General features: G+C 40.0%; 1 protein-coding gene across 4 annotated transcripts in view; it reads right to left on the bottom strand.

Moving 5' to 3' along the window:
* PTPN2 (protein tyrosine phosphatase non-receptor type 2) overlaps nucleotides 1-27375 on the bottom strand; it is a 137964-nt gene extending 110589 nt beyond the window's left edge. For 2 of the 4 annotated variants that reach the window (XM_045187778.2, XM_024580254.3), the window contains exon 1: nucleotides 27179-27375. In XM_045187778.2, the coding sequence (XP_045043713.2) occupies nucleotides 27179-27343 (165 nt within the window). In that variant the 5' untranslated portion in view covers nucleotides 27344-27375. Of the gene's footprint in view, nucleotides 1-8518; nucleotides 8808-27178 lie in introns of those variants that run through there. The other 2 variants (XM_024580255.3, XM_053912533.2) reach the window with 2 other exon arrangements.
* Between the last annotated feature and the right edge of the window lie 244 nt (nucleotides 27376-27619).

The following is a 27619-nucleotide window of genomic DNA, read 5'->3' as shown; positions in this document are numbered from 1 at the left end:
TAACACCCCACTACTAATAATGGATAGGTCTTCTAAACAAAGAATCAAAGAGGATATTATGGTACTGAACAACAGTCTAGACCAAATGACCTTAATTGATTTTTACAGAACATTCACGCCAAAGAGGCAAAATATACATTCTTTTCTTTTTTTAAGTATATTTTATTGATTATGCTATTACAGTTTTCCCAATTTCCCCCGCTTGAACCTCCTCCACACTGCACCCCCGACCCTCCACATCCCCCTCCCTTAGCTCATGTCCAAGGGTTGTACATGTAAGTTCTTTGAATTCTGTTTCAAATACCATTTTTTACCTCTTCTCGTCTATTTTACGCCTACCAATTATGTTTCTTCTTCCCTGTACCTTTCCCCCCCAATTCTTCCCTCCCCCTCCCCAACGAAAACCCTCCATGTGATGTCCATTTCTCTGATTCTGTTCCTGTTCTAGTTACTTGCTTAGTTTTTGTTTTTGTTGTTTTTCTTTTTTATAGGGTTCATTTGTTGATAGTTGTTAAGTTTGCTGTCATTTTACTGTTCATAGTTTTTGATCTTCTTCAATTTCTTAGATAAATCCCTTTAACATTTCATAGAGTAAGGGCTTGGTGATGACAAACTCCTTTAACTTGACCTTGTCTAGGAGGCCCTACCATTCTAAATGATAGCTTCGCTGGACAGAGTATTGTTGGATGTAGATCCTTGCCTTTCAGGACTTCAAATACTTCTTTCAACCCCTTCTTGCAAGGTTTCTTCTGAGAAATCAGCTGATAGCCGAATGGGCACTCCTTTGTAGGTAACTCTCTCCTTTCCTCTTGCTGCTTTTAAGATTCTCTCCTTATCTTTAATCTTGGGTAACTTAATGATGACATGCCTTAATGTATTCCTCTTTGGGTCCAACTTCTTTGGGACTCTCTGGGCTTCCTGGAAGTCTATTTCCTTCACCATATCGGGGAAGTTTTCCTTCATTATTTGTTCAAGTGAGTTTTCAATTTCTTGCTGTTGTTCTTCTCCTGCCACCCCTATAATTCGGATATTGAAATGTTTCAGGTTGTCCCAGAGGTTTCTAAGACTCTCTTCACTTTTTGGAATTCTTGTTTCTTCATTCTGTTCCTGTTGGATGTTTATTTCTTCCTTTTGTTCCAAATCGTTGCTTTGAGTCCTGGTTTCCTGAATATTTTGCTTTATTTCACTTTAGGTATCCTTCATTTGTTCTTTTACTTTTCGACCAAGCTCAATCAGTTCTGTGAGCATTTGATTACCAGAGCTTTGAACTCTCTATCAGATAGGTTGGCTTTCTCCTCCTCACTTAGCGCTTTTACTGGAGTTTTGCTCTGTTCTTTCATTTGGGCCCTCTTTCTTTGTTCAGGGCCCCTATTCAGTTGTAAGGGGGCAGGGCAACCCTCCTTGCTGCGGCACTGTCTGTGGGGGAAGGGCCAGAGAGGGAAAAATACAGCTCACTTTTTCGGCTCTAGCCCCACTTTCCAACGAACTCTGGTACTCTCGTGTGCAACTGGGAGTTTCTCCCACTGTATCAACTCCCGCCATGGTCCAGTCAACTCTGAGTCTCATTTCCCATTCAGCCAGCCCCACCTGCACAGTCCACCACCTTGCTACAAGTTCTCTCCCTCTGCTCGTCTTAAACAGTCTGGTTGGTCTGGTTGACTGTTTCACTAACTCCTTGGTTGTTGGAGTTCCATGCAGTTTGATTTTCTGGCACTTCTGGTTGTTTGTTGATTTTAGATTGGTTGTTATCCTCCTTTTGGTTGTGCGAGGAAGCAAAGGGTTTCTACCTATGCCTCCATCTTGGCCAGAACTCCTCCCCAATCTCAAAATGTACATTCTTTTCAAACGGACATGTATCATTTTCAAAGATAGACCACATGGTAAGACACAAAACAAGCCTTGACAAATTCAAGAAAATTGAAATCATATTAAGCATCTTCTCAGATCACAATGGCTTGAAACTAGAAACCAACCTCAAGAAAAAAGAAACCCAAACATCCATAATACATGGTTATGTAACATGGTATTAAATAATGAACGGGTGAACAGTGAGATCAAGGAAGAAATCAATTAACTGGAAACAGATGAAAATGACCACAAAACAACCCAAAACCTATGGTACACAGTGATGGCAAGCCTGATAGTAAAGTCCATACCAATACAGGCCTACCTGAAGAAGTTGGAGAAGTCTCAAATAAACAACCTAACCCTACATCTACAAAAACTAGAGGAACAACAATAAACAAAGCCCAGAGTGAGTAAAAGGAAGGAAATCATCATGATCGGAGCAGAATTAAATGACATAGAGACTAAAAGAACAATTCAATGGATCAATAAATCCAGGAGCTGGTTCTTTGAAAAAATAATATTGATAAGCCTTTAACCAGACTCATCAAGAAAAAAAGAGAAAGGACCTAAATAAATAAAATCAGAAATGAAAAGAAGTTACAACTGATACCAGAAATACAAGACTGTAAGAAATTACTATGAACGACTATCTGCCATGAAATTGGAAAACCTGGGCAAAATGGATAAATTTGTAGAAACATTCAATCTTCTAAAACTGAATCAAGAAAAAGCAGAAAGCCTGAATAGACTTTTAACAACTAGTGAAATGAAACAGTAATCAAAAAGCTTGAGGTGCACAAAAGCCCTGGACCAGAGAGCTTCACAGGCACATTTTGTCAAACATGAAGAGAAAAATGAACTCTTATCCTTCTCAAACTATTTCAAAAATTTCAAGAAGAGGGAAGACTCCTAAACTCTTTTTATGAGGCCAGTATTATCCTAATTCCAAAACTAGGTAAAGACAGAACAAAGAAAGAAAACTACAGGCCAATATATCTAATGAACACGATGCTAAAATCCTCAACACAGTATTGACAATCTGGATCCAGCAACATTAAATAGACCATCGACCATGATCACGTGGAATTCATCCTAGGGAGAAAAGTATAGTACGATATTCACAAATCAGTAAGTGTAATGCACAACATAAACAAAATGAAGGATAAAAATCACATGATCATGTTAATAAATGCAGAAAAAGCATTTGATAAAATCCAGCATCGATTTATAATAAAAACACTGAGCAAAGTCAGAATAGAGGGAGCATACCTCAACATAATAAAGGCCACATAATGAGAAACATATAGCCAACATCATACTCAATGGGTAAAAATGAAAAGCTTTCCCCTAACATCAGGAAGAAGACAAGGGTGTCTACTTTCACCACTCTTAGTCAATAATGTACTGGAAGTTCTAGCCATAGCAAATCAGACAAGGAGAAAAAGGAACAAAAGGTATCCAAATTTGAAAGGAGGAAGAAAAACTGTTATTTGAAAATGACATGATAGTATACATAGAAAACTCTATAGTCTCCACCAAAAACCTACTTGACCTAATAAGTAAATCTGGCAAAATAGCAAGTTACAAAGTCAAAGTCAGATATTGATGGCATTTCTGTAAACCAACAATTAAGTATCAGAAAGAGAAACTAGGGGGGGAAATCCAATTTAGAATAGCAAAAAGAAAAATAAAGTACCTGAAAACGGAACTAACCTTATGGGATAACATTTTTGCCAATGATACCTCGGACAAGGGTTTAACCTCCAAAATATATAAATAATTCATATGACTCAACACCAGGAAGACAAACAATCCCATCAAAAAATGGGCAAAAAACCTGAAGAGACACTTCTCCAAGGAGGACATACAGATGGCCCACAGACATATCAAAGGATGCTCAACATCATTAACCATCAGAGAGGTGCAAATTAAAACCACAATGAGATATCAGCTCATACCTATCAGAATGGTCATCATTAATATATCAACAAACAAGCGTTGGCAAGGATGTGGAGTAAAGGGAATCCTACTGCACTGTTGGTGGGAATGCAGACTGGTGCAGCCACTGTGGAAAACAGTATGGAATTTCCTCAAACAATTAAAAAAGGAACTGCTTTTGACCCAGCAATTTCACTGCTGGCGTATATCCTAAGAATCCCGAAACACCAATTCAAAAGAACTTACACACCCCTATGTTCCGTGCAGAGCTGTTTATAATAGCCATCCACATGCTGGAAACAACCTAAGTGCCCAAAAGTAAATGAGTGGATCAAAAAACTGTAAATGTGGTACATTTACACAATTGAATACTACACAGTAGAAAGAAAGAAGGAACCCCTACCTTTTGTGACAGCATGGACAGAACTGGAGACTATTCTAAGTGAAATAAGCTAGTCAGTGAAAGACAAATATAATATGATCTCACTTATAACAAGAATCTAATGAACAAAATAAACTAACAAGCAACATAAAACCAGAGGCATGGAAACATGGAAGAGACTGATAGCAGCCAGAGGGGAAGGGGGCGGGGGACAATGGTGGAAAGAAGGGGAAGGGACTAGTCAAAGAACACATATGAAGGAGCAATGGACATGTACAATGATGTGGGGATTGACTGTGATGGGCTGTGGGCTGGGTGGAGCAGGGCAAAGGGGGAAAAACTGGGACAACTATAATAGAGTAACAATTTTAAAAATTTAAAAATAGGCAAAGACACTTACTGAATGGCCATAACCCAGAACACTTACAACACCAAATACTGACAAGAATGTGGAACAACAGTAAATCTCATTCAATGCTGGTGGTAATAAAAAATGGTACAAGTACTTTGAAAGATAGTTTGGCAGTTTCTTACAAAACTAAACATACTCTTAGCATATATGATCCAGCAATCATGCTCCTTTGGTATTTACCCAAAGGAGGTTAAAACATGTCCACACGAAATCCTGCACATGGATGTTTATAGCAGCTGTATTCATAACTGCCAAAATTTGGAAGTAACCAAGATGCCCTTCACTAGGGAAACAGATAATCTGTGGTACATGCAGACAATAAAATAGCTTCAGTACTAAAAGAAATGAGCTATCAAGCCACGAAACAAAATGAAGGAACCTTAAGTGCACATTACTAAGTAAAATAAGCCAATGAGAAAAGACTACAGACATTACTATATGGTTGCAACTATATAACATTATGAAAAAGGCAAATATGTAATATGAAGACAAAAGATCAGGGGTTTTACGGGTGAGAAGGAGAAATGAATAGGCAGACTACTGAGGATTTTTAGGACAGTGAAAATACTCTGCATGATGCTATAATGACAGATATAATGACATATATGTATACATTTGTTTAAACCACAGAATGTATACCACCAAGAGTGAAACCTAAGATAATCTATGAACTTTGGATAATTATGATGTGTCAATGAAGGTTCATCAATTTTAACAAATATACCACTCTGGTGTGAGATTCTGGAAATGGGGGAGGCTATGCATGTTTAGGGGCAGGGGATATATAGGAAAATTTGGTATCTTCCCCTAAATTATGCTGTGAGCCTAAAACTACAGTATTATAAAAAAATAATAAAGTCTTAATTTTATTTTATCTTTTTAAAGATTTCATTTACTTATTTTTAGAGAGAGCAGAAGGGAGGAAGAGAGGGCGAAAAACAGCAATGTGTGAGAGAAACATCAACTGGTTACCTCTCACACACACTCCAAGTGGGGACCAGGCCCACAGTCCAGGCATGTGCCCTGACCAGGGATTAAACCAGGCAACCTTTTGCTTTGCAGGATGACAACCAACCAAGCCAGAATGGTTGGGGCTAAAGTCTTAACTTAAAAAAACAAAGGGGGGGTGGTGAGGGGAGGCAGTAGGGAGTTCCAGCCAAGATCGAGGGGTAAGTAGAAACCCTTTGCTTCCTCATGCAACCAAAAGGAGGATAACAACCAATCTAAAATCAATAAACAACCATAAGTGCCAGAAAATCAAACTGCATGGAAATCAGACAACCAAGGAATTAAAGAAACAGTCAAACAGAACAACCAGACCTGTAAGGCACTGGATGAAGAGAAACAGGAGTGAAGAAGCAGAAGGTGGGGGCGGGGCTGGCTGCTGCCAGGCAGCAGGCTGTGGGGAGGGGCTGACTTAAGGTAAAACTGAGACTCAGAGGTAGCTGTGGTGGGAGAACTCCCAGTCTCACAGGAGAGAGTTCATTGAAAAGTGCACCAGAGACAAGCAGGCGAGTTGCATCACTCCCTGTCTGGTCCCTCCCCCACAGGCAGTGCCACAGTGCAGCAAAGAGGATGGCCCTGCCCAAGTGAATTCCTAAGGCCCCACCCCCTTACAACTTCTCAGGTGTGCCGAGACAAAGAAATATGGCCCAAATGAAAGAGCAGAGTAAACCTCAGTAAGAGAACTGAGGAGGAGAGAGCCAACCTATCTGATGGAGAATTTAAAGCCCTGGTAATCAAAATGCTCACAGAACTGATTGAGCTTGGTCGAAAAGTGAAAGAACAAATGAAGGATACCCAAAGTGAAATAAAGCAAAATATTCAGGGAACCAACAGTGACAGGAAGGAAACCAGGACTCAAAGCAACGATTTGGAACAAAAGGAAGAAATAAACATCCAACAGGAACAGAATGAAGAAACAAGAATTCCAAAAAGTGAAGAGAGTCTTAGAAACCTCTGGGACAACCTGAAACATTCCAATATCCGAATTATAGGGGTGGCAGAAGGAGAAGAACGGCAGCAAGAAATTGAAAACTTACTTGAACAAATAATGAAGGAAAACTTCCCCAATCTGGTGAAGGAAACAGACTTCCAGAAAGCCCAGGAAGCCCAGAGTCCCAAAGAAGTTGGACCCAAAGAAGAACACACCAAGGCATATCATCATTAAGATACCCAAGATTAAAGACAAAGAGAGAATCTTAAAAACAGGAAGTGGAAAAAAAAAAGAGTTACCTACAAAGGAGTGCCCATTTGGCTATCAGCTGATTTCTGAAAAAAAACCTTGCATGCAAGAAGGAGCTGAAAAGAATTATCTGAAGTCATGAAAAGCAAGGACCTACATCCAAGAATACTCTATACAGCGAAGCCATCATTTAGAATGCAAGGGCACACAGATAAAGTGCTCCCAGACAAGGTCAAGTTAAAGGAGTTTATCATCACCAAGCCATTATTCTATGAAATATTAAAGGGACTTATCTAAGAAACGGAAGATCAAAAACTATGAACAGTAAAATGACAGTAAACTCACAACTATCAACAAATGAACCTAAAAAAGATAAAAGAAAGAAAAACAACAAAAACTAAGCCAACAACTAGAACAGGAACAGAATCAGAGAAATGGACATCACATGCAGGGTTTTGGGTGGGGAGGAATGGGGGGAGAAGGTACAGGGAAGAAGAAACATAATTGGTAGGCATAAAATAGACGGGAAGAGGTAAAAAATGGTATTTGAAACAGAGAATTCAAAGAACTTATATGGACATGAACTAAGGGCAGGATGCTGGAGGGTTGGGAGGTGGAGGGGGGATAAGGGGGGGAAAATTAGGAAAACTGTAATAGCATAACCAATAAAATATAATTTTAATAAAGACAAATGACTTGAATAGGCCTTTCTATAAAGATATATACATGGTCAATAAGCACATGAAAGAGATGCTCAACATCCTTAGTCATTAGGGAAATGCAAATCTAAAACACAATGACATACCAATTCACACTTACTTGCATTGAGACAGGCCAGTAAAAGCCAGGACAAGAGCAATAGAGAAACTTAGACAAGACAGCTTAACAAAATGGCCAAGCAATTTACAGCCAGATACGGAAGGTCACCCTCCCTAGAGATAACATCTAGGCCTCTGTTGTATTTCCACTCCAGTCCCAGAAACAGTAGAACCAGGTAGGCAATGCCAAAACCAGTTACAGTGACTAACAACTTCCTGTCTGGAACTGACCAATCAGTAGAAACCATGACCCTGAAAGAGCACACCTGGAAAACTGATGAATATTCTGCTGAAACCCTCTCCTAAAACCTCACCTAAGATTCCTGCTTGGAAGAGAGAGAGAGAGTAAAACTCAAGACAAAGGACCCAGTGCAATGGGGAGCAGCCCATGCCATTCCCTTTCCCCTCTTTGTCCCTTGCTTCTTCCCCCACAGGCATGCATCTCCTAAACTCTAACCACAGGTTTGCAATCAGGGGAGCACTGGGCAAAACGGCAGCTCATCCCAAACTAATTCCAAACTAATCCCCTGAACCTAATCCCCTTTTCTCTGACTTCTCAGTGAGCCAAAGCAGCCCAGCCTAGGCTCTTCTCTTGCTTCTATGCTAAGCCCTTCCATGTTTTACTGTCCCCAGCTTTAATAAACGTACCCTCATAGTCATCTGGACTTATGTTGTACAATCTTTCCTACACAAAGTCAAGAACCCACACACTACCAGCTGGCCACAGGCAGACACACTCAGGGCCAGGCCCTGACTGTAATTTTCAAAATGGAAAATAACATGTATTAACGAGGATGTGAAGAAATAAATAGGAATCCTTGTGATGGGGTAACTCATGAGTTAAAAATTTTTTAGCTTTATAGTCAACAGACTTAGTGACTAATGCATGTAGAAAGCTGTTGTTCCAGGGAACTGGAATGCATGACTGGACTTACCTTAACTCCTGGAAGCCAGCAAGAATTCAATCTTTGTGCCTCGGGAGGATTGCAATCCATCATGATAGTATCTAAGCCATTATGCTCCAGGGAAAGAATGTCTGCTGACCAGGACACACATAAAGAATCACTGGTCAGCAGATGAAGGGATGCTAGGAAAATTGCTGGACTGCAACTTTTATCTGATTAACCTTTTTCCCTGAATTCTAAACCTCTTACTGATCCTTTTCTTCTCCTTATAAAAAAAAAGGTCACCTTGAGATGAGATTTTTAAGATGGTTTTTAAGGTACATCACCCACCATCTTCTCAGATCGCCAGGCATCTGAATTGAGTTCCCATAAAGATTCAATTCTTGTCTCTATTTATAGTTCTGGTAGTCATAGGCAGCGTGAATGCTGACTTTTCCAGTTTCACTTGCACATTGCTGGTGGGAATGTAAAATCTTGCAGCCACCATGGAAAACAGTTTAGCAGTTCCTCAAAAAACTAAACACAGAATTACCATCAACATTATCCACCAATTCCACTTCTAGGTCCAAATACAAAAGAATCAAAAATAGGGACTCCAATAGATATTTGCACACCAATGTTCACAGCAGCAGCATTATTCACAATAACCAAAAGGCAGAAATAATGTGTGTCCACTAATAAATGAATGAAGAAAATGTGTGTGGTACATATGTACCAAGAAATATTACAGTCATAAACAGGAATGAAGCTGATATAGGCTATAACCTAGTTCAACCTTGACAACATTATGGTAAGTCAAATAATCCAGAGACAAGGAGACAAATACTGCATAACTCCACTTGTATGAGGTATCTAGAATAGGTAAATTCACAGATACAAAGTTGAGTAGAGGTTACCAGGGACTAGGGGTAGGGAGAAATAGGGAGTTATTTCTTAATGGGTACAGAGATTCCATTTGGGGTGCTGAAAGGGTTTTGGAAATACTGATGATGGTTTCACAACACTGTAAATGGAATAAATAACATTATATTGTATTCTTAAAAATGTCAGGCTTTGTTATATGTGTTTTACCACAAATTTAATTGAATGTCTTCCTCATTCTTCATACCAAAATTAAGTCATGATTGAGCAATGATTTCAACATAAAATAAATAAACCTACAAAACTGTATCAGTAAACACTGGAAAAAAATTTTTGCAATCGAATATAGAAGGTCTTTTAAGCCATGGCACACACACACATACACACACACAAAAAAAACTAGTAAAGGCTGATAAATCTGATTTCACAAAAATATACCATAAACATGTCCAAAGATAATCATAAACTGAAAAAAAATTTGCAATATATGGCAAATGCTTAACTTCCTTAATATGTAAACAGCTCCTATATCAAAAAGAGGGAAAAAAACTGGCTTTTAAAAATAAGGAAAATGGTTCAACTTCATTCATAATGACAGAAGTGCAAATTATAACTATAGAAAGACCATTTTTATCTATCAGACATAGATCAAAATTTGATAACATAACTGGGTAGATGAAGGTATAGGGAAATGGGCACTTTCTTAAACTATTGGTGGAAACGTGTGTACATTGGTACAACTTCTTTGAAAGGTTAAATACAGCATTGTTTATAATAGCTAATTGACATGGAGAAATAACCTACATATCCATGATAAACAAGTAGTTAATGAACACTATTTAACTGTTAAAATGAACACATGAGATCTGTATAGAAGAATTTCTAAGATATATTAAGTGAAAAAAAGCAAGGCATAAAACAGTATACTAATATTTATTTCATAGGGATGGGCTAGATAGAGGGAGAAAGGGAGGCAAGCAGACAACAACCTACATAAGGATAAAATATGTCTGGCTAGGGAGGAACTAGGGAGAACAGGGGACAGTGACAGACTTTTCCACTAATACATACCATTCTGTACGGTTTTAATTTTTGCCATGTTCATGTAATCCTAAACAAATTACTTATTTCTTCAAACACAGACTCTACAGGTAAGTCCTGGACTCTTATCTGGATCTACCACTCAAATATACCATAAATTTGGAAAAACTGAGTCTCAGTTTTCTCATTTGTAGCCACTTCTTAGATAATTCATTTAAGTATACAGCAAATGCCTAATACAAACTAAGAGCTCAGCCAAGATTAGTTATTTCATCCTTGCTAAACTCTCTCCCTCAAAGAGGAGAGCTTCTCAAAGAGAAGTATGGTGCACAGCAGAACTTATTCCACCAGGAATCTTATCTCCCCAACCAGTGATAGGTATATTAAGGGCCATAACCAAGCCTGAACACTAAAATAATGGTTTTTGAAGAATGCAAGATATTTAGCTTCATACTTGATCGTGTTCCTCCACAGTATCTTTAGCCAGAATATATGCAAAAATATTTGACTAAAAAAAAAGAAAGTGAATGTTTAACCACCATGTGATTCAGGATTCTCTTAGGGATTTTAAGTACAAAGAAAGAAATACAGGTATATTTTCCTGTAAGTAGAAAATTTATCAATTTGGGATTGTCTTAAAGTCCTATTTTTTCTTACAAAATTAATAGATTACCCTTTTCCAGTTTCCTAATTTTTATTCGCTGCTCTATCACAACAGTTCAAGGTAGACTATTCTACAGGACAACAAAGATATAAAATTTTCTGTGTACTATATAGAACAAAGATATGTACCAAGTACAAAAATATTATTTAATATTATATAATAAAGTATTACGAAATAACTATTTCACCCTAACAATGATGGAAATTAAGTTACAGCAATAGAGATTTAAAGAATAAAAACTTTAAGATGTGGAATGTGAACCTGTTTTATAACTTCAGTAATTAAGACATAAATCAGCACAGAGGCAATTCCTACTGCCATAGAGAGACAATTTTCTAAGGTTATCCCAGCGTACCAGCCCTCAAATAGAAATAGGAAGCCATATGACCTTACTCCAACCCACCTAAGAAATTCCTAGAAGCACTATTAAGTAAACTGTTAAGAGAAACTGTTAGCTTTAACAGGACAAATCTGTTCAAATACAGTAAGAGAAGAAACAAAATAATTCAGTATGAGATTTTCTTCAGAGGAATAAGAGCAGTTTGAATTAAAGGTACAAATGAGGCTAATGAAGTGGAAGCAGCCAGGCAGTTCAGGTTTGCAAAAGTTCTCTGCCTACTGAGGCCCTCAGGCACTCTGCACAGGCCTGCCCCTCCACTATTATGCCCTAGAAGAAGGTCAGCTCCACCAAGCGGGCAGCGAAGGAGGAGCCCAAAAGATCAGAGAGGTTGTCAGCTAAACCTATGGAAACCACGCCAAAAAAGGTGGCAGGAAAGGATAAATCTGCAGGCAAAAAAGTATAAATGAAAAGGAAAAGGGGAACAAAGGGAAAACAGGCTGAAATAGCTAACCAGGAACCTAAACATCTACCTACAGAAAATGGAGAAACTAAAAACGAGGAGAGTTCAGCCTCAGATGAAGCAGAGAAAAAGAAGTCAAGTCTGATTAATTTCATGTATCATGTCTTCTACATTCTTCTACATTGGTCCCTGTCTCCATTCTTCTACAATCCAGAGGAATATTTTTATCAACTATTTTGCAAATGCAAGTTTTTTAGTAGCTCTAGAAACATTTTTAAGAAGGAAATTCCACCTCATCCCATTTTTTTCAAGTGTAAATGCTTTTTTAAAAGGTGAAATCATTTGCTTGTAGCCAGAAAATACTGGGATATTGAACAAGGGAGACTTTGATTTTTGGGGGTGTCAGCTTAACATTCCATAGATGGGGGCGGTTTTTATACCCTATAATACAAAGCATATTAAGTGGCAATTTGGAGTCAGTCATGCATTTACTGTATCTTGAACATTTTAAAATTACTTCTATTCTCATGTTTTTGGTAGAACTGCCTCCTTAAGAAAACCACCCCTTGACCTGGGCTCTCCCTGTAAGAATTTTGTGCACTCTGTAACATCTTTGTTGTGGTACTCCAGTTTTCCTAGTAACTTTGTAATATGCTGTGAAACATTGAAAATTTGATTATGTACTATATATGATATTAAGTTGTGAATTAGTCAGACTGCTGTAACAAGCACATCAACATCTGAAGATACTGGTACTAGATCCTCTATTGAGAAAATTAGTCTTCAAATTTTAAGCTGAAAAGTCACTGGACGACTTCAGGAAAAACCACAATATATGACTTAACATTATTTTTTGGTATATTTTATTGATTTTGCTATTATAGTTGTCCCAATTTTTCTCCCCTTTATCCCCCTCCGCCCTGGATCCTCCCCTTCCTCCAGCATTGCCCCCCCCCTTTAGTTAATGTCCAGGTGTTGTACACATAGGTTCTTTGGTTTCACCATTTTCTACATTATTTTTAACCTCCCCGTTTGCTTTGTGCCTACCAATTATGCTTCTTATTCCCTGTACTTTCCCCCCCATTCTCTCCTGCCCCCCGCAGATATCCCTCCATGTGATCTCCATTTCTGTGATTCTGTTTCTGTTCTAGTTGGTTGCTTAGTTTGTTTTGTTTTTTTAGGTTCAGTTATGGATACTTGTGAGTTTGTTGTCCTTACAATTCATAGTTTTGATCTTTTTCTTAGATAAGTCCCTTTAACATTTCATATAATAAGGGCTTGGTGAGGATGAACTCCTCTTTAACTTGAGCTTATCTGGGAAGCACTTTATCTGCCCTTCCATTCTAAATGATAGCTTTGCTGGAGAGAGTATTCTTGGATGTAGGTCCTTGCCTTTCATGACTTGGAATACTTCTTTCCAGCCCCTTCTATCCTTAAGGTTTCTTTTGAGAAATCACCCAATAGCCCTTGGGAAGTCCTTTGTAGGTAACTCTCTCCTTTCCTTTTGCTGCTTTTAAGATTCTCTCCTTATCTTTAATCTTGGGTAATTTAATTGTGATGTGTCTTGGTGTGCTCTTCCTTGGATACAACTTCTTTGGGACTCTCTCAGCTTCCTGGACTTTCATGTCTATTTCCTTCTCCAGATTGGGGAAGTTTTCCTTCATTATTTGTTCAAATAAGTTTTCAATTTCTTGCTGTTGTTGTTCTCCTTCTGGCACCCCTATGATTCAGATGTTGAAATGTTTAAAGTTGTCTGGGAGGTTCCTAAGCCTTTCCTCATTCAATTCTTGTTTCTTCATTCTATCCCAGCTGGATGTTTATTTCTTCCTTTTGTTTCCTTCCCTTCACTGTTGGTTCCCTGTATATTTTGCTTTATTTCACTTTGGATAGCCTTCACTTCTTCTATTTTGCAGCCATACTCAATCATTTCTGTGGGCATCCTAATCACCAGTGTTTTGAACTCTGCATCTGATAGGTTGTCTATCTCCTCATTGCTTAGTTCTTTTCTGGAATTTTGATCTGTTCTTTCGTCTGGGCCATTTTTCTTTGTCTCAGTGCATCTGTTAGGTTGTAAGGAGTAGAGCCTTAGGCATTGGCCAGGGTTGGGCAACCCACTTCACCAGGTTGTGGGGCTGTATGTGGGGGAGGAGTCAGAAAGAGAACAATGCCACTTGCTCAGCTCTCGCCCCGCTTTCAGTCACTTCCTCCGCTACCCAGAAGCAAAGTGGACCCTTCTGGGGCTGATTCCTGGGTGGGTGGGCTTGTGAACATTCTAGGACACTTTGGGTCTCTCCAACAAACTCTCCTAGGAGGCTAGGAGTTTCTCCCACCACTGCAACTCCCACAGATTTTTACAGCCAGAGGTTTTTAAGGCTTTATTTCCCTGTCCTGGAACCCAGGGTTTCATGATTTATCTCACTCCCCAGGTTTATCTGTTCCTCCCGGTTTATCTGCAAACAAATGTGGAACTACCAGGTCTGCCAGCTGCTGCCTTGCAGAGTGTCCTCTCCGCCCCTGGTGCCCATCTTGCCCCTCCTACTAGTCTAGAATACTGTTTCTTCTTTAACTCCTTGTTGTTGGACTTCCACACAGTTCGATTTCCTGGCAGTTCTGGTTGTTTATTGTTTTTAAATTAGTTGCTGTCCTCCTTTTGGTTGTGCAAAGAAGCAAAGCATATCTACATATACATCTATCTTGGCCAGAACTGCTGACTTTACATTTTTGGTATATATGTTAAGAATTGTATACAAATTGAAATGTCTATGTACTTATCCTCAAAACAACCAATAAAATCTCACTTATGAAAAAAAAAATGAAGTTACTAGTGATTAGTGGTATGAATCAAATGAAACTGACAGAAGAAACAGTACATTAAATCAGACATACTAGATTGTGAAAGAATAAAGAGAACACATTAAAACAAACAGTCACGAAACTATTACCTTGAAAAAGATATCACAAATCCATAGATAGCCCTGGCTGGTGTGGCTCAGTGGACTGAGTGCTAGCCTGTGAACCAAAGGGTCACTAGTTCGACTTCCGGTCAGGGCACATGCCTGGGTTACAGGCCAAGTCACTGGTGGGGGACATTCAAGAGGCAACCAGACACTGATGTTTCTCTCCCTCTCTCCCACCTTCTAAAAATAAATAAAATCTTAAAAAAAAAAAAAAGAAATCCACAGATAAAAGTATCTAATCTTAAATCAGTTTCTTGACCAGGATTTTTTCCTAAAGGTCATCAACCTCAAACAGTCTTTAGGGGGCCTAAAACCCCCCTGAAAGCACATGGTAAGTTTTGGAGGACTTTATGTATGTGTGTATTTCTCTCTCTCATGGATTTCATCTTAAAGATGTCAAAAGATGTTTATGATCTATAACCATTACTATTACTCTACCATTAATAAAGCATTAAATTAACACCACATTAAATACATTTAAAATAGCAGTATAACAGACGAGGCAGGCCAGATCCCTAGGAGAAGGCAGAGGGCAAGAAAAAACTCCAAGGCAGAATCAAAGATTGTAAGTGTCTTGTCTCTCCCCACTCCCATGAAGGGAGGGGCTGCTGGAGAAGGCAGGTTGCCAAAGGCAGCGGAGCTCATGACTCAGCAAAAGGGAGCTAGTACAGAGCATGTGTGGTTTAAGACTTTGCCCTCTTGCTAATAAACATGGATGCTGGAAGAGGGGCAAAGGCAAACATGGAGAACATGAAACACACTGGTTGTAAAGCTAGACACTCCCTCTGGCTTCTGATACACGTGGGATTTTGGGAGAGGACTTTAAAACAGAAGGTGAGCAGAAGCCTCTCTCTCTCTCTCTCTCTCTCTCTCTCTCTCTCTCTCTCACTTTACCCTACACTGTCAGGAGCGACAGATACCGGCACCAATTGGATCTTAGGACCCACGTGCTTGAAAACCAGCTACCAGAGGCAGGGCCCCATGCTGGAATGTATCCCTCACCAGGGGCCAGCCCTTGGGATGCTATTACCCAGTGCAGCCCAGCACATGGGTCCTAGATTGATTCTACTGTCTCACCCTGAGAGCAGTGCACAGAGGCTGAGAGCAACACATGGAGGCATGAGCTAGGAAATTCTCCATCAATGAAGCTTCCCCTGAACAACCACCTGGATACAAGATACAAGACACAAGAAACATCTGGAGTAATCTGGCAATGCACCCTAGACCCTGACAGAGAGAAAGAGAGACAGAGAGCGAGCTGCTGGGAGGCAATGGAAACTCTGGCATGAGGGAGAGAGAGGGCCTAGACCTGGAAAGACAGAGACCCATTCCAGTAACAACAACCTTGGGCTACAGAGAAGCAATAATGGAGAACTTAAAAAAAAAAAAAAGATTTTATTTATTTATTTTTAAAGGCAGGGGAAGGAAGGGAGAAAGGGAGAGAAACATCAATGTGTGGTTGCCTCTTCTGTGCCCCCTACTGGGGACCTGGCCCACAACCCAGGCATGTGCCCTGACTGGGAATCCAACTGGTGACCCTTTGGTTCAGAGGCCGGCGTTCAATCCCCTAAGCCATACCAGGCAGGACATAGAGAACTTCTGTACATTGATTTGGACTTTAATCTTCCAGGGGGTAGCTGGATTTCTGTGCTTTCCAGGAGAGGTGGGTTCAGAGCAGGATTGCTCCCAGCTCCCTCAAAATGGGAAGCCTTTTAATAAAAGGAAACCTATTTCATTCCCCACAAATCTTCGTGTTATGCATATAGAGAGAGACAAGCAGCCAGACCCTAGGCTGCCTGATTACAGCGCTACATTTATTTTTTAATAGTTATTCCAGACAATGACCTGGCAAGGTAGAACATCACTCTAATTAACAATATTAAAAGTTTAGTATTCTACTCAGAACAGGAAAGTCAGAAGTTACAGTCTTTAAAATTAACCTGCTGAACTGTATCCCTTCCTCAGTTATCAGCTGCTATGTTTTGAATTTTACTTTCTAAACTGACTTAATATATGGCTACTCCCTATTATCCAAGTAATGGAGGGTATTACCAAAAGTTCTAATTTACTAGCTGGTTTAAATTTTCTCTGCCCCTAACAGTTGACCAACAAGAAATGACTTTAATGGAACATTAAGTGGAACCACCACAGAGAACACAGTGTAGAGAATCTAGATAGGAATTTCCAGAGTAAACAAATCATATGAATACTTATTTGACAAAGTGAAGAGCATACTTATGTAAATTGTAATTTTGCTTTTCTAGATCTTATCTGTCCTTATTGTTTACTATCTGAAAGAGAATGAGCAGAATAAGAAAAGAAAGCAAACAGACAGACAAAACAGCAACAGACTGCAAGAGCTGTAATAGTTCTCCAACTGCAAATGGGGAATTCTGTGGATACTAAGGTTGTGGGAAATCCACAAAAAATGGTTTGTTGAAATTCTGTTCAAATCTAGATACTGAACAAGAGGCAAGTGAGAAAGGATAGGGGGCAAATGTATCAAGATTTACATAATTATAAATATCAGTAACCTATAGAACGTACAAGATCTGTTCAGTCATGCAACATGAAAAATAGAGACATTTACTGAAGATGATACAAGACACAAGAAACACTGCACACTGGATAATAACGCCTCAGTCCCCAACAAAGTAGGCATCTTGGGACCTTACACAGTTCTCCCAATCACCATCACCTGCCCCATTGTATTTTCCTGAATCTCATTGATGGTCTGAAATCTCTTCTCTTGCAAAGGTGATTTTAGTTTTGGGAAAAGCCAGAAGTCACAGGGTGCCACACCTGGGCTTAGTGGGGCTGAGTCACCTGGGTGATTTGATGTTTCACCAAAAAACTCTGCATAAGACATGATGCATGAACAGTTCCGCTGTCATGATGAAGCTTCCAATCACCAGGTGCCCATAGCTGAGTCCTTCTGAATCATCCAAATAGTTTCCGTGGAGGAATGTTCAAGTTTAATGCAAAATCTGATGCAGAGCTTTTGCTCTACTTGCTCATTTTGAATGCAATAGCCACACAGTACACATGTTCACTCAACAAGGTCTACCGCCCCCACTGACTAGTACAGTGCAGTCATCATTTTCCACGAATGAGCATTCCAGTCCACTCTCCTTGGCTTCGAGGTTACATTGATGTTCCTTAAACCATTCTCATTATATTAACAATGGTTGGACTTTTTCCGGATAGACTTTGTTATCTCAAAGGAAAAAGAATATGATTTCTAGTTATATATTCTCTACTGGGGCACCATTCCCAAGGCTTTCTTCCCTTCAAGCAGAGGTCCTTATCTTTTTTTTTTTTTTTTAGATTTGATTTATTTATTTTTAGAGGGAGGGGAGGGAAGAGAGAGCGGGAGAGAAACATCAATGTGTGGTTGCTTCTCCTGTGCCCCCTACTGGGGACCTGGCCCGCAACCCAGGCATGTGCCTTGACTGGGAATTGAACCAGCAACCCTTTGGTTTGCAGGCCCACACTCAATCCACTGAGCCACACCAGCCAGGGCATTATCTTTTGAGGAGTCACAGAGAATTAATAATCTGACAAAAGCTATGTAATCACATAGAAACTAAATATCCCAGCGACTACGCACACACACTTTAGCATACAGTTTCAGAGGACTTGGAAATCCAGTCTTATCCATAGATCCCAGATACTGTTTTAAAGGCCTCTAGTCCCAAAATGACCCTACTTACTATAACACATTCCATTCACTCCCTGTCATCAAAAATTAAAATGACTCCCTCAATGTCATTAATCTCAATTACAACATAAGAAGGAAGCAATTCAGATGGTCACACTGGCAAATGAAAACACTGTAATGAGAATCACAAGGACCAAATTTGGGTTCGAGCTGTATCACTAACAGATATGGTAACTTCACATAAGTCACAACCGCATTTTGCACTGCTGTATCCTTAGCTGTAAATGAGGGAGTTAGAATAAACCAAGGTGCTGATACTTTAAAAGGAGAACAGCCCTGGCTGGTGTGGCTCAGTGGATTGAGCACTGGCCTGTGCACTAAGAGGTAACTGGTTTGACTCCTTGTCAGGGCACATGCCTGGGTTGTGGGGCAGGTTCCCCTTTGGGGATGTGTGAGAAGAAACCAACTGATGTTTCTCTCACACATGGATGTTTCTCTCCCTCTCTTTCTCCCTCCCTTCCCCTCTCTCTGAAAATAAATAAATAAAATCCTTTTTTAAAAAGTGGTGGGGGGTATTCTTTTATTTAATAAATACTTAAGCATCCATAATGTCTCAGACCTACAGGCAAATGGTGGGGAAACAAAGAAAAATGACACAACCCTCAAGGAGCTAGACAGACAAGCAGTTATAATAATGTGATTAATACTCAAATAAAAGAATATACAGGGCTCAGGAATGGGAGAAGGTAGAGCTTATAAGGTTGCCTAAGGAGACTGGAGTCTATTCTTGATGATGTTTCCCATCAAGAAGGTAGGCACAGTATATGCAACATGTGCAGACTACAAGGTGTGAGAATGCAGGCAATCTTCAAGGAAAGTCACAGTATTTCACACACGAGAATGTGCAACCAAGTAAAAGCACTGAGCATTAGGACTAACCAACAGTGGGAAATATGTAGTAGACATTGTAAGCGAAGTATTTTAGAATAAGACAGCTTTAATTTACTGTGCTTAATTAGCTGCCCATGATAAGTACTAGAATTGAGTTTGCTTGATATCTTCTAAAAAGTAGCTGGCAGCCCTGACCAGGTAGTTGAGTTGGTTAGAGTGTCATCCCATTACATCAAGGTTGCAGGTCCGATTCCTGGTCAGGCCACATAATCAACCAATGAATGCATAAATAAATGGAACAACAAATTGATGTTTCTCTTTCCCTTCCTCTCTCAAAAAAAAAATCAATAAAAATAAATAAAAAGTAGCTAACTCACAAATGGTAAAACTTATCTTACTCTGACAATAACTGAACTACTAATTTCTAATAATGACCAAAATTACAATAAAAAAATTTGTGTTTATTTTATTTTTTTTAATTTAATCTTTATTGTATATTTCCCATTATCATTTAGTCCCTTAATATCACCCTCCCCCAGCAATCACCACACTGTTGTCCATGTCCTTGAGTTCTTCTTCCTTTTTGCTCAATCCCTCCACCCTCTTAGCTGTCATCCTGCTCTCCATTTACAAGTCTGTCCCTATTTTACTTGTTAGTTCAGTTCATTAGATTCCAAATGAGTGAAACTATATAATCTTACTCTGATAACATTTGAATTACTAATTTCTAATAAAGAAGAATGACCAAAAATACAATTTAAAAGAAAAATTTTTAAGAAAAATGACTAGTTAAGAGTTCCATGATTTCAAAACTAACGAGCCAACCAAATTCTTTCCGAGCCACCACTTACTACAATCATTATTCCATGATTTAGGTTTTGCCCTTTCCACATAGGTCCCAATAGGCTCACAAGACTCCATTCCTTTTCTCTTCCCTTCTCATGCCCCAGCCTCATTCACACAGAAATCAGCAGTGACTAAAGGAAAGGCAAAAAAGTGATCATGAGTATTTCCCAAAAAGCCAAAAATAACTTCTGATGACATTAATATTATCAGTTTGTCAGTGAGAACAAATTACTTTTCCAGCAATCTCACTTCTGCCAACTGTGTCATTTCAAGGTCAATTCTTCTACCTTTGTGCTCTTGCTCCCACCAGTGCTTGCATTCTGAGGTTTCTGGCTCCACAATCATCCTCTTCTATATCTTTAACCTCCAACCTCTCTCTTTAGGCTATTTCCCATAATCATGTAAAGATAAATTAATAGTCTATTCTGTTTCAGCCCAATAATTCCTTCCCAAAAAACCTATTATCAAAATTTGGTATAAAAGAAACTGTCCAAAGGAGGTAAAAAGGAATAAGGGGCCAGAGAATTTCAGACTCAATAAATTCATTTTTCCTGCAAGCCATTCAATAATAACATGCACAGCAATAGTTCTCACACCACTAAGCAAGTCCAGCTTTTAGTTGTATTTAGTTTTTACTTGTGAAGACTTTCCCACTTCCACAATGACACACTCAAGGGGCAAACTCACTGGGGACCAGAGCCTTGCTGAAGTAAGTACTGCACTGAGGGGTTAGGCCCTACAAAGCTAATCCTCCACAGTGGTGGCAGCCAATGCTCCCAGTCAATGCTTGGAGCCCACTGGCCTGGGGGGTAAATCCCTCCCACTGAGGTGCTAACAGCAATTAAGGTTCAACTACAACAGGAGGGTTACACAGCCCACAAAGGGGCACACCTGGAGTGCCTAGCTCAATAATTGGAGAGGCTGTGTCACTGGACCCTACAGGACAGCTATTGCACAAGGCCACTCTACCAAGCCTGAGAGATATAGCAGCTCTACCTAATATACAGAAACAAACACAAGGAGGCAGCCAAAATGAGGAGACAAAGAATCATGTCACAAATACAAGAAAAGAAAAAAAAACTCCAAAAAGAGAACTAAACAAATGGAGATAAGCAATCTACCAGATGCAGAGTTCAAAACACTGGTTATAGGATGCTCAATGAACCAAGGGGAAAAGTAGATAAACTTACTTAAAACTTCCACAAAGGGATAGCAAACATAAAAACGGAGACAGAAAACATTAAAAGAAACCAGTCAGAAATTAATAACTGAATGAAGAACACACTACAGGGAATCAATAGCAGAGTAGGTGAAGCAGAGGATCAAATCAAAGATATGGAAGATAGGGAAGCAGAAAACAATCAAAACAGCAAAAAAAAAAAAAAAAAAGAAGGAAAAAAAATCTAAAACAGGATAATGTAAGAAGCCTCTGGGACAACTTCAAGCATACCAATGTTTATATCATTATCAAACTGATAAACAGCAAGAACCTACAACCTACCAGCAGAGCTATCATTTAGAATTGAAGGACAGATAAAGAGCTTTCCACACACAAAAAAACTAAAGGAGCTTATCACCGCCAAACCAGCATTACAAGAAATGTTAAAGGGTAAAATGACAACAAACCGACAACTATCAACAACTAAATCTAAAAACAAAACAAAACTAAGCAAATAACTAGAACATAAACAGAATCACAAAAATAGAGATCACATGGAGGGTTACCAGCAGGGAAAGGGAGCAGGGAGAATGGGGGAAAAGGTTCAGGGAATAAAAAGCATAAATGGTAGGTACAAAATAAACAGGGGGAGGTTAAGAATAGTATAGGAAATGGAAAAGCTGAAGAACTTACATGTACGACCCATGGACATGAGCTAAGAGGGGGGGTATGCTGGTGAGGCTGTGCAGGGTGGAGGGGAATAAAGGGAAGGAAAAAAATGTGACAACTGTAATAGCATAACCAACAAAATATACTTTACAATAAATAAATAAAAATATAATAAAAAATACAAAATTTTAAAAAGTAAATAAAGAATATGAATATAATGGCAATAAATTTATATCCACCAACAATTACTTTAAATGCAAATGGATTAAATGCTCCAATCAAAAGACACATAGAGGCTGAATGGATAACAAAAACAAGACTCTTACATATGCTGTCTACAAAAGACTCACTTCACATCGAAAGACACACGGAAACTAAGAGATGGAAAAAAGATATTTCATGAAAAGGAAAACAGATAAACAAAAAGCTGGGGTAGCAATATTTATATGAGACAAAAGTAAGACTTTAAAACAAAGGCCATATAACAAGAGGCAAAGACAGTATTTATCTGAAAACAGCCAAAACCCTAAATTGAAAAGACGTATACATCTATATGTTCATTGCAGCACTATTTACAATAGCCAAGATATGGAAGGAACCTAAGTGTCCATCAGTAGACGAATGGATAAAGAAGAGGTGCACATATACAATGAATATGAGTTAGCCATAAAAGAGAATGAAAGCCTGCCATCTGCAATGACATTTATGGACCTAGAAGGTATTGTGCTGAGTGAAATAAGTCAGAGGAAGACAAAATGCCATGATTTCACTTACATGTGGAACCTAAAAAACAAAATAAACAAACAAGTAGACCAGAAACAGACTCATAAATACAGAGAACATTTTGATGGTTGCCAGTTAAAAGACGGTTTGGGAGGATGGATGAAAAAGGTAAAGGGATGAAGAAGTACAAATTCATAGTTGCAGGATAGTCACAGGGATGTAAAGTACAGCATAGGGAATAGATTCAATTATATTGTACAAACTATGTATAGTGTTACATGGGTACTAGATTTATCGAGGTGAATCACTTCTTAAGTTATACGATAAATGTCTAATCACTGGGTTGTACACCTAAAACTAATTTAATATTATACTCAACTGCAATTGAAAATAAAAAATTAGAAAAATTAATTTTAAAAAAGAAAATTTTAAGGTAAAAATAAAAGAGTAAAGCCTTTCTTTTCCTCATTCAATTAGCATTGCTAAAAAAGCACAACTGTCCTGTACATTATCATAAATATCACCCCCTGCTGTGCCATACAAAGTAGAAAGCCCACTTAAACACCCTTTCCCTACTTAAGCAAAAGTGGTTTGCTAAATGCAACTTTTGTTCCTTAAGTAATCTGCTGCTGCATTAGATCCAGTGCACTGCTATGAAAGGGGAAGTGGTGGGATGCTACAGAAATATTTAACAGGAGATCAAACCCTGCCTTGGGAGGGTTGTGAAGGCACCCTCTAAGGAAGTGAGACTTTGGGGATGAGTAGGAGGCAGTTAAGCAAAAGGGGAAAGGAAAGGGGCAAAAGTTGTACTAATGCAGAGAATTACATTTATAACAGCCCAACAGGAGAACAAACATGTACATTGAAAGGAACAGACCCTAATGGAAGAGAGGAGAAAGTCATATTGGGAGGCAAGACATGTGGTCTGAATTTTACATTATGAGTGATGGAAATCATCAAAGGTTTTAAGTAGAAAAATCACATAATCATGCTTCGTTTTAGCTACCTTTCCCCACTCCATCTCATTAAGTTGGGCTTCTTAAAATAGCAGTGTACATTTGCTCATTAGCACTTCTTCCCACCTTGTCTTTTCAATGCTTGGCATCTGACTTCAGTACTCCACTGAAACTTCTCTTTAAGGTATCTATTGATGTCCTAGTCATTAATTCAATGGGCCCTTTCAGTGTTGACCTTAGCTGTCCCATCTGCAGCAGGTGGCCCTGCTGACCATCAACTCCCTCCATACTCTCTCTGACACTGATTTTCTCCCCATTTCTATGGCTATTTCTCTCTAGTCTTTTTTTTTTTTTTTGCAAGCACCTTTTTCTCTACATAGACTATGCCCTTAAATGTTATCTGTCAAGATTTTGTCCTTGGCCTTCAGTATTTCCAAACCCCCCATACTTTCCCTAGGTAAACTCACCCACATCTAGGACCTGAAAGACCACCTTTGTGCTCACAAATTCCAAAATCGTATTTTTGCTCAGACTCTCCTGAACTCCAAATTTATATATTAAACTATTTGCATTTCTATGTCTTACGGGCACTTCAAGTTGAACAGTTTAAAAATCAAATACAACTATTCCCTTACCATTTCAAATCTCTCTCCCCTTCATTCCTACTGCCACTGCCTTAGTTCAGGAGCTCAACATTTCTCTTCAGGTTTACTCCAACAGACTACTACTTCCCTGGGTTACCTGCCTACACTTAGCCCCCATTCAACTCACTGGTAGAATGACCTTGCTAATAAATAAATATAGTATGAACACAGTACTTCCAGGCTTAAAATTCCTCAGTGATACTTATCAACTAGCTCAAATTCCGTAGTCTGATTTACAAGATCTTCTTAGGCTCTTACTCTTGAGAACCTCAAATTCACACCACACTCCTAATGAGGCTAAATTGGTGATGGTTCTCTTGGCATGCTATGCTCTGTGCCTTTGCAGACCTTTCTTCCTTTTCTGGAACACTAATTCCCTCCCCCTCTTCTCTTCATCTGGTCAACTTGTCCTTCACGACTTAGGTAAGGCCCTCCCTCCTCCAGGAGGCTTCACCAGAACTCCCACTGGACTCCTTTGGGGGACATATAGCACCCTGTGTGCTTAACACTAGCTTTTGTACTTACTACTTTTACATTTTCATCTGCTTACCTATTTACTACTCCCCACTAGGCTGTATCCTTAACAACAGGGACTCAGTCTAACACTGACACATAACAAACGTGTTATAAATGAATGAATGAAAATACAGAATTGCAATGAGGACCTCAAGAAAATACTAAAATATGAGGTCCTCAAGAACAGGAACTTTGTCACTGGCATTCTCTGCTGAATCTCCAAACCTCAGAAAAAGGGCTGGAACGCTACTGGTACTCAGCACATATTGACAGAATGGCTAAACAGATATTCTGTCAAAGTAAAACACTAAACTCTTCCCAGGCTTGGTTTGCAATGCTAACTTTCTCAGTTTAAGATCTACTTTTACTGTAACACCAGTGTGTGTTGAATAATTTCTCCTGACCAAACTAATACTGTTGTGCCTCCATTAGGAAAAAATAATAGTAAGAGTACTGACCAATCCAATAAACTAAAGGACACCTAGGCAGGAATCCACGGAAGGGTTTCCTGAACTCCTTGAAACTAAATGTGAAATTTTCAGTGTATACAAGTGTATTTTCTTGATCAGAAAGATTACAATTTCCACTGAATTTTCAAGGAATATCTATATGTTTGTCTGTCTGTCTATATCAAACTGCTTAACCAAAATGTTAAACTGAACTAATTTGTAGCATTCACTTTTCTCTTCTCAAATCTGTATTTTAATACATAACTACCAACTTGGAGAGAGCAGCCTCTGCTAAAACAAATGTAACTGGAAAGGACATAGCTGGCAGGCTCTCACACAGATTCCTACTAGAATTTGCATTTAAAATTTTCTATATTTGGGGAAGTCTTTACCAGCATTCTTTGAAGTTATTGCCCTATCCTAACGTACTCTGTGCCCATATGAATCAGGATGTTTATAATACTTCCCGCTATTGTGTTGAAGAGGAAAATGTTACATTATGAACATGATGACAACGAAAACATTTTTTTACTGTCATCTAATTAAATGGAATGGGGAAAAACCCAGGACCATCAAGATTTACAGGAAAGACTTTCTTTTCCTTTTCTTTTACTGTACACAGTGAACCACCAGCAGAAGCAGCATTTAACTCACAACCACTCAATTCAATCTTGGAATACTATGCTAATAATTAAACAGTAGAGAACAGGCAATTGAGTCATTTTAAGACAGACAAAAATCAAGTCTCATCTGAATTAAAGGTTCTGTAGTTGAGCTAAAGAAGCTAGTCCCTAGAGTTCAACTATGTGAGTCCACTTCCATGACTTCGAGAACAGGCACGGTTATTATATTTATGGTAATAAGAGGTCAGCACAGTAAGGGCCTATAGGGTGGGGGAGGGGGCAGACAGCACCTTCTGAGGTGATGGAAAGGGTATGTTGATTTGAATTGTGTTTGCACAGGGGTATATGTTTATGAAACTCGCTTAACTACATACATAAAATATGTATTTAACTGTTATGTAAAGTGTACCTCAGTAAAGAAAACTTAGAAGAGAAAGACATCCTTACTATTTAACTAATACAACCAAAGCCTATTATTGTTCCTGGAACCTCTGTGGGGGACGACCCATAGGCTGAGGCATTGGGCTCGCTGAGTAAATGAACACTACTGATCGCTAGGATCTCTCGCCAACACTCGGGTTTAGGAACTACCATTTCGAGGTCTAGGTAACATCCACACAACCGAGGCCAAGGACCCCCAGCACCTCCAAAAAATGAGTGTCACGGCCCGCCTCTGCCGTCCGGGGGAAAAAGGTGTCCGCGAACAGAACGAAGTACAGAGGAGGGCAAGCAACTGCGAAGCCCAATCCGAAGCCGCTGCCTCCTCCCCGCGCTACGAGGTCCCAAAGACTGGCTGCCCGCCCCCGGCCCTCCCCACTGTTACCTGCGGCCTCGCCGCCCCCCGCAGCCTCTAGGACTGACGCTGGTCTCACAGGTCCCTCGCCCAACACCCTCGCCCCACGCCAACTACCAGCGGCACTCCGGGCCACACAGGTCCCCACCCAAACGGGCGCCGAAAAACACTCCCATGTCCGCCACAAGAGGTCGCTTTAGCGCCGCCGCCTTCTAAAACACACTTTGCGCCGCCGGTTACGCCGGACAGCCCCCTCATTTAAAGTCTTTTCTTCATAAGAGACGAGAGACTCTGTCGGCGCAGGCGCAGCCGTGACGCGGCTCGCGCGCGGCCACTTCCGCCCTCAGCGGGAGGCGGGGGAGGCGGGAGGGAGCTAGCGGGCGCGAGCCTGGATCCACGAAGGACTACAGCTCCTGCTGCGCGAACCATCGACTCACCAAGTAGAGCTGCTGCCAACGATTTTGAGCATCCAACTCCTCAAATTCCCGCTCGATGGTGGCAGACATGTCCGCTGAAGCGAGCTGTCGCGAACGGAGCCTGTGCCGGCGGAGAGCCTCAGGCCCCCTCACGATTCGGGAGAGAGTGCTAGCTCTGTGGCGCATGCGCACTCCGCGCCCCGCCCCACCCCCACGTTGCCCGATCCGCAGCTGGGGAAAGTACCTGGAACGTCGGACGTCAGCGCGTCGACTGGCGCATACCAGGGTCCTCCGTCCGGCGGGGTGGGGCGGGGCTCTCGGGCCTCACAGAGGAGGTGTGGTCCAGAGGGGGCCCAGGTGGAGAAGGATGGGGCCAGGGAACCACCCAGAGGCTGCTGTTAGGGTCTTTGGATAGAAGGTGGCCCGCCCTCGGTCTCGGGAGGAATGGCCCCAGGAAGGAGG

Source organism: Desmodus rotundus, chromosome 10, assembly GCF_022682495.2.
Source record: "Desmodus rotundus isolate HL8 chromosome 10, HLdesRot8A.1, whole genome shotgun sequence".
In the NCBI taxonomy this organism is placed as follows: domain Eukaryota; kingdom Metazoa; phylum Chordata; class Mammalia; order Chiroptera; family Phyllostomidae; genus Desmodus; species Desmodus rotundus.
Note: the sequence above shows the minus strand (reverse complement) of the source record. Positions and strands in the feature narration are given on the sequence as shown.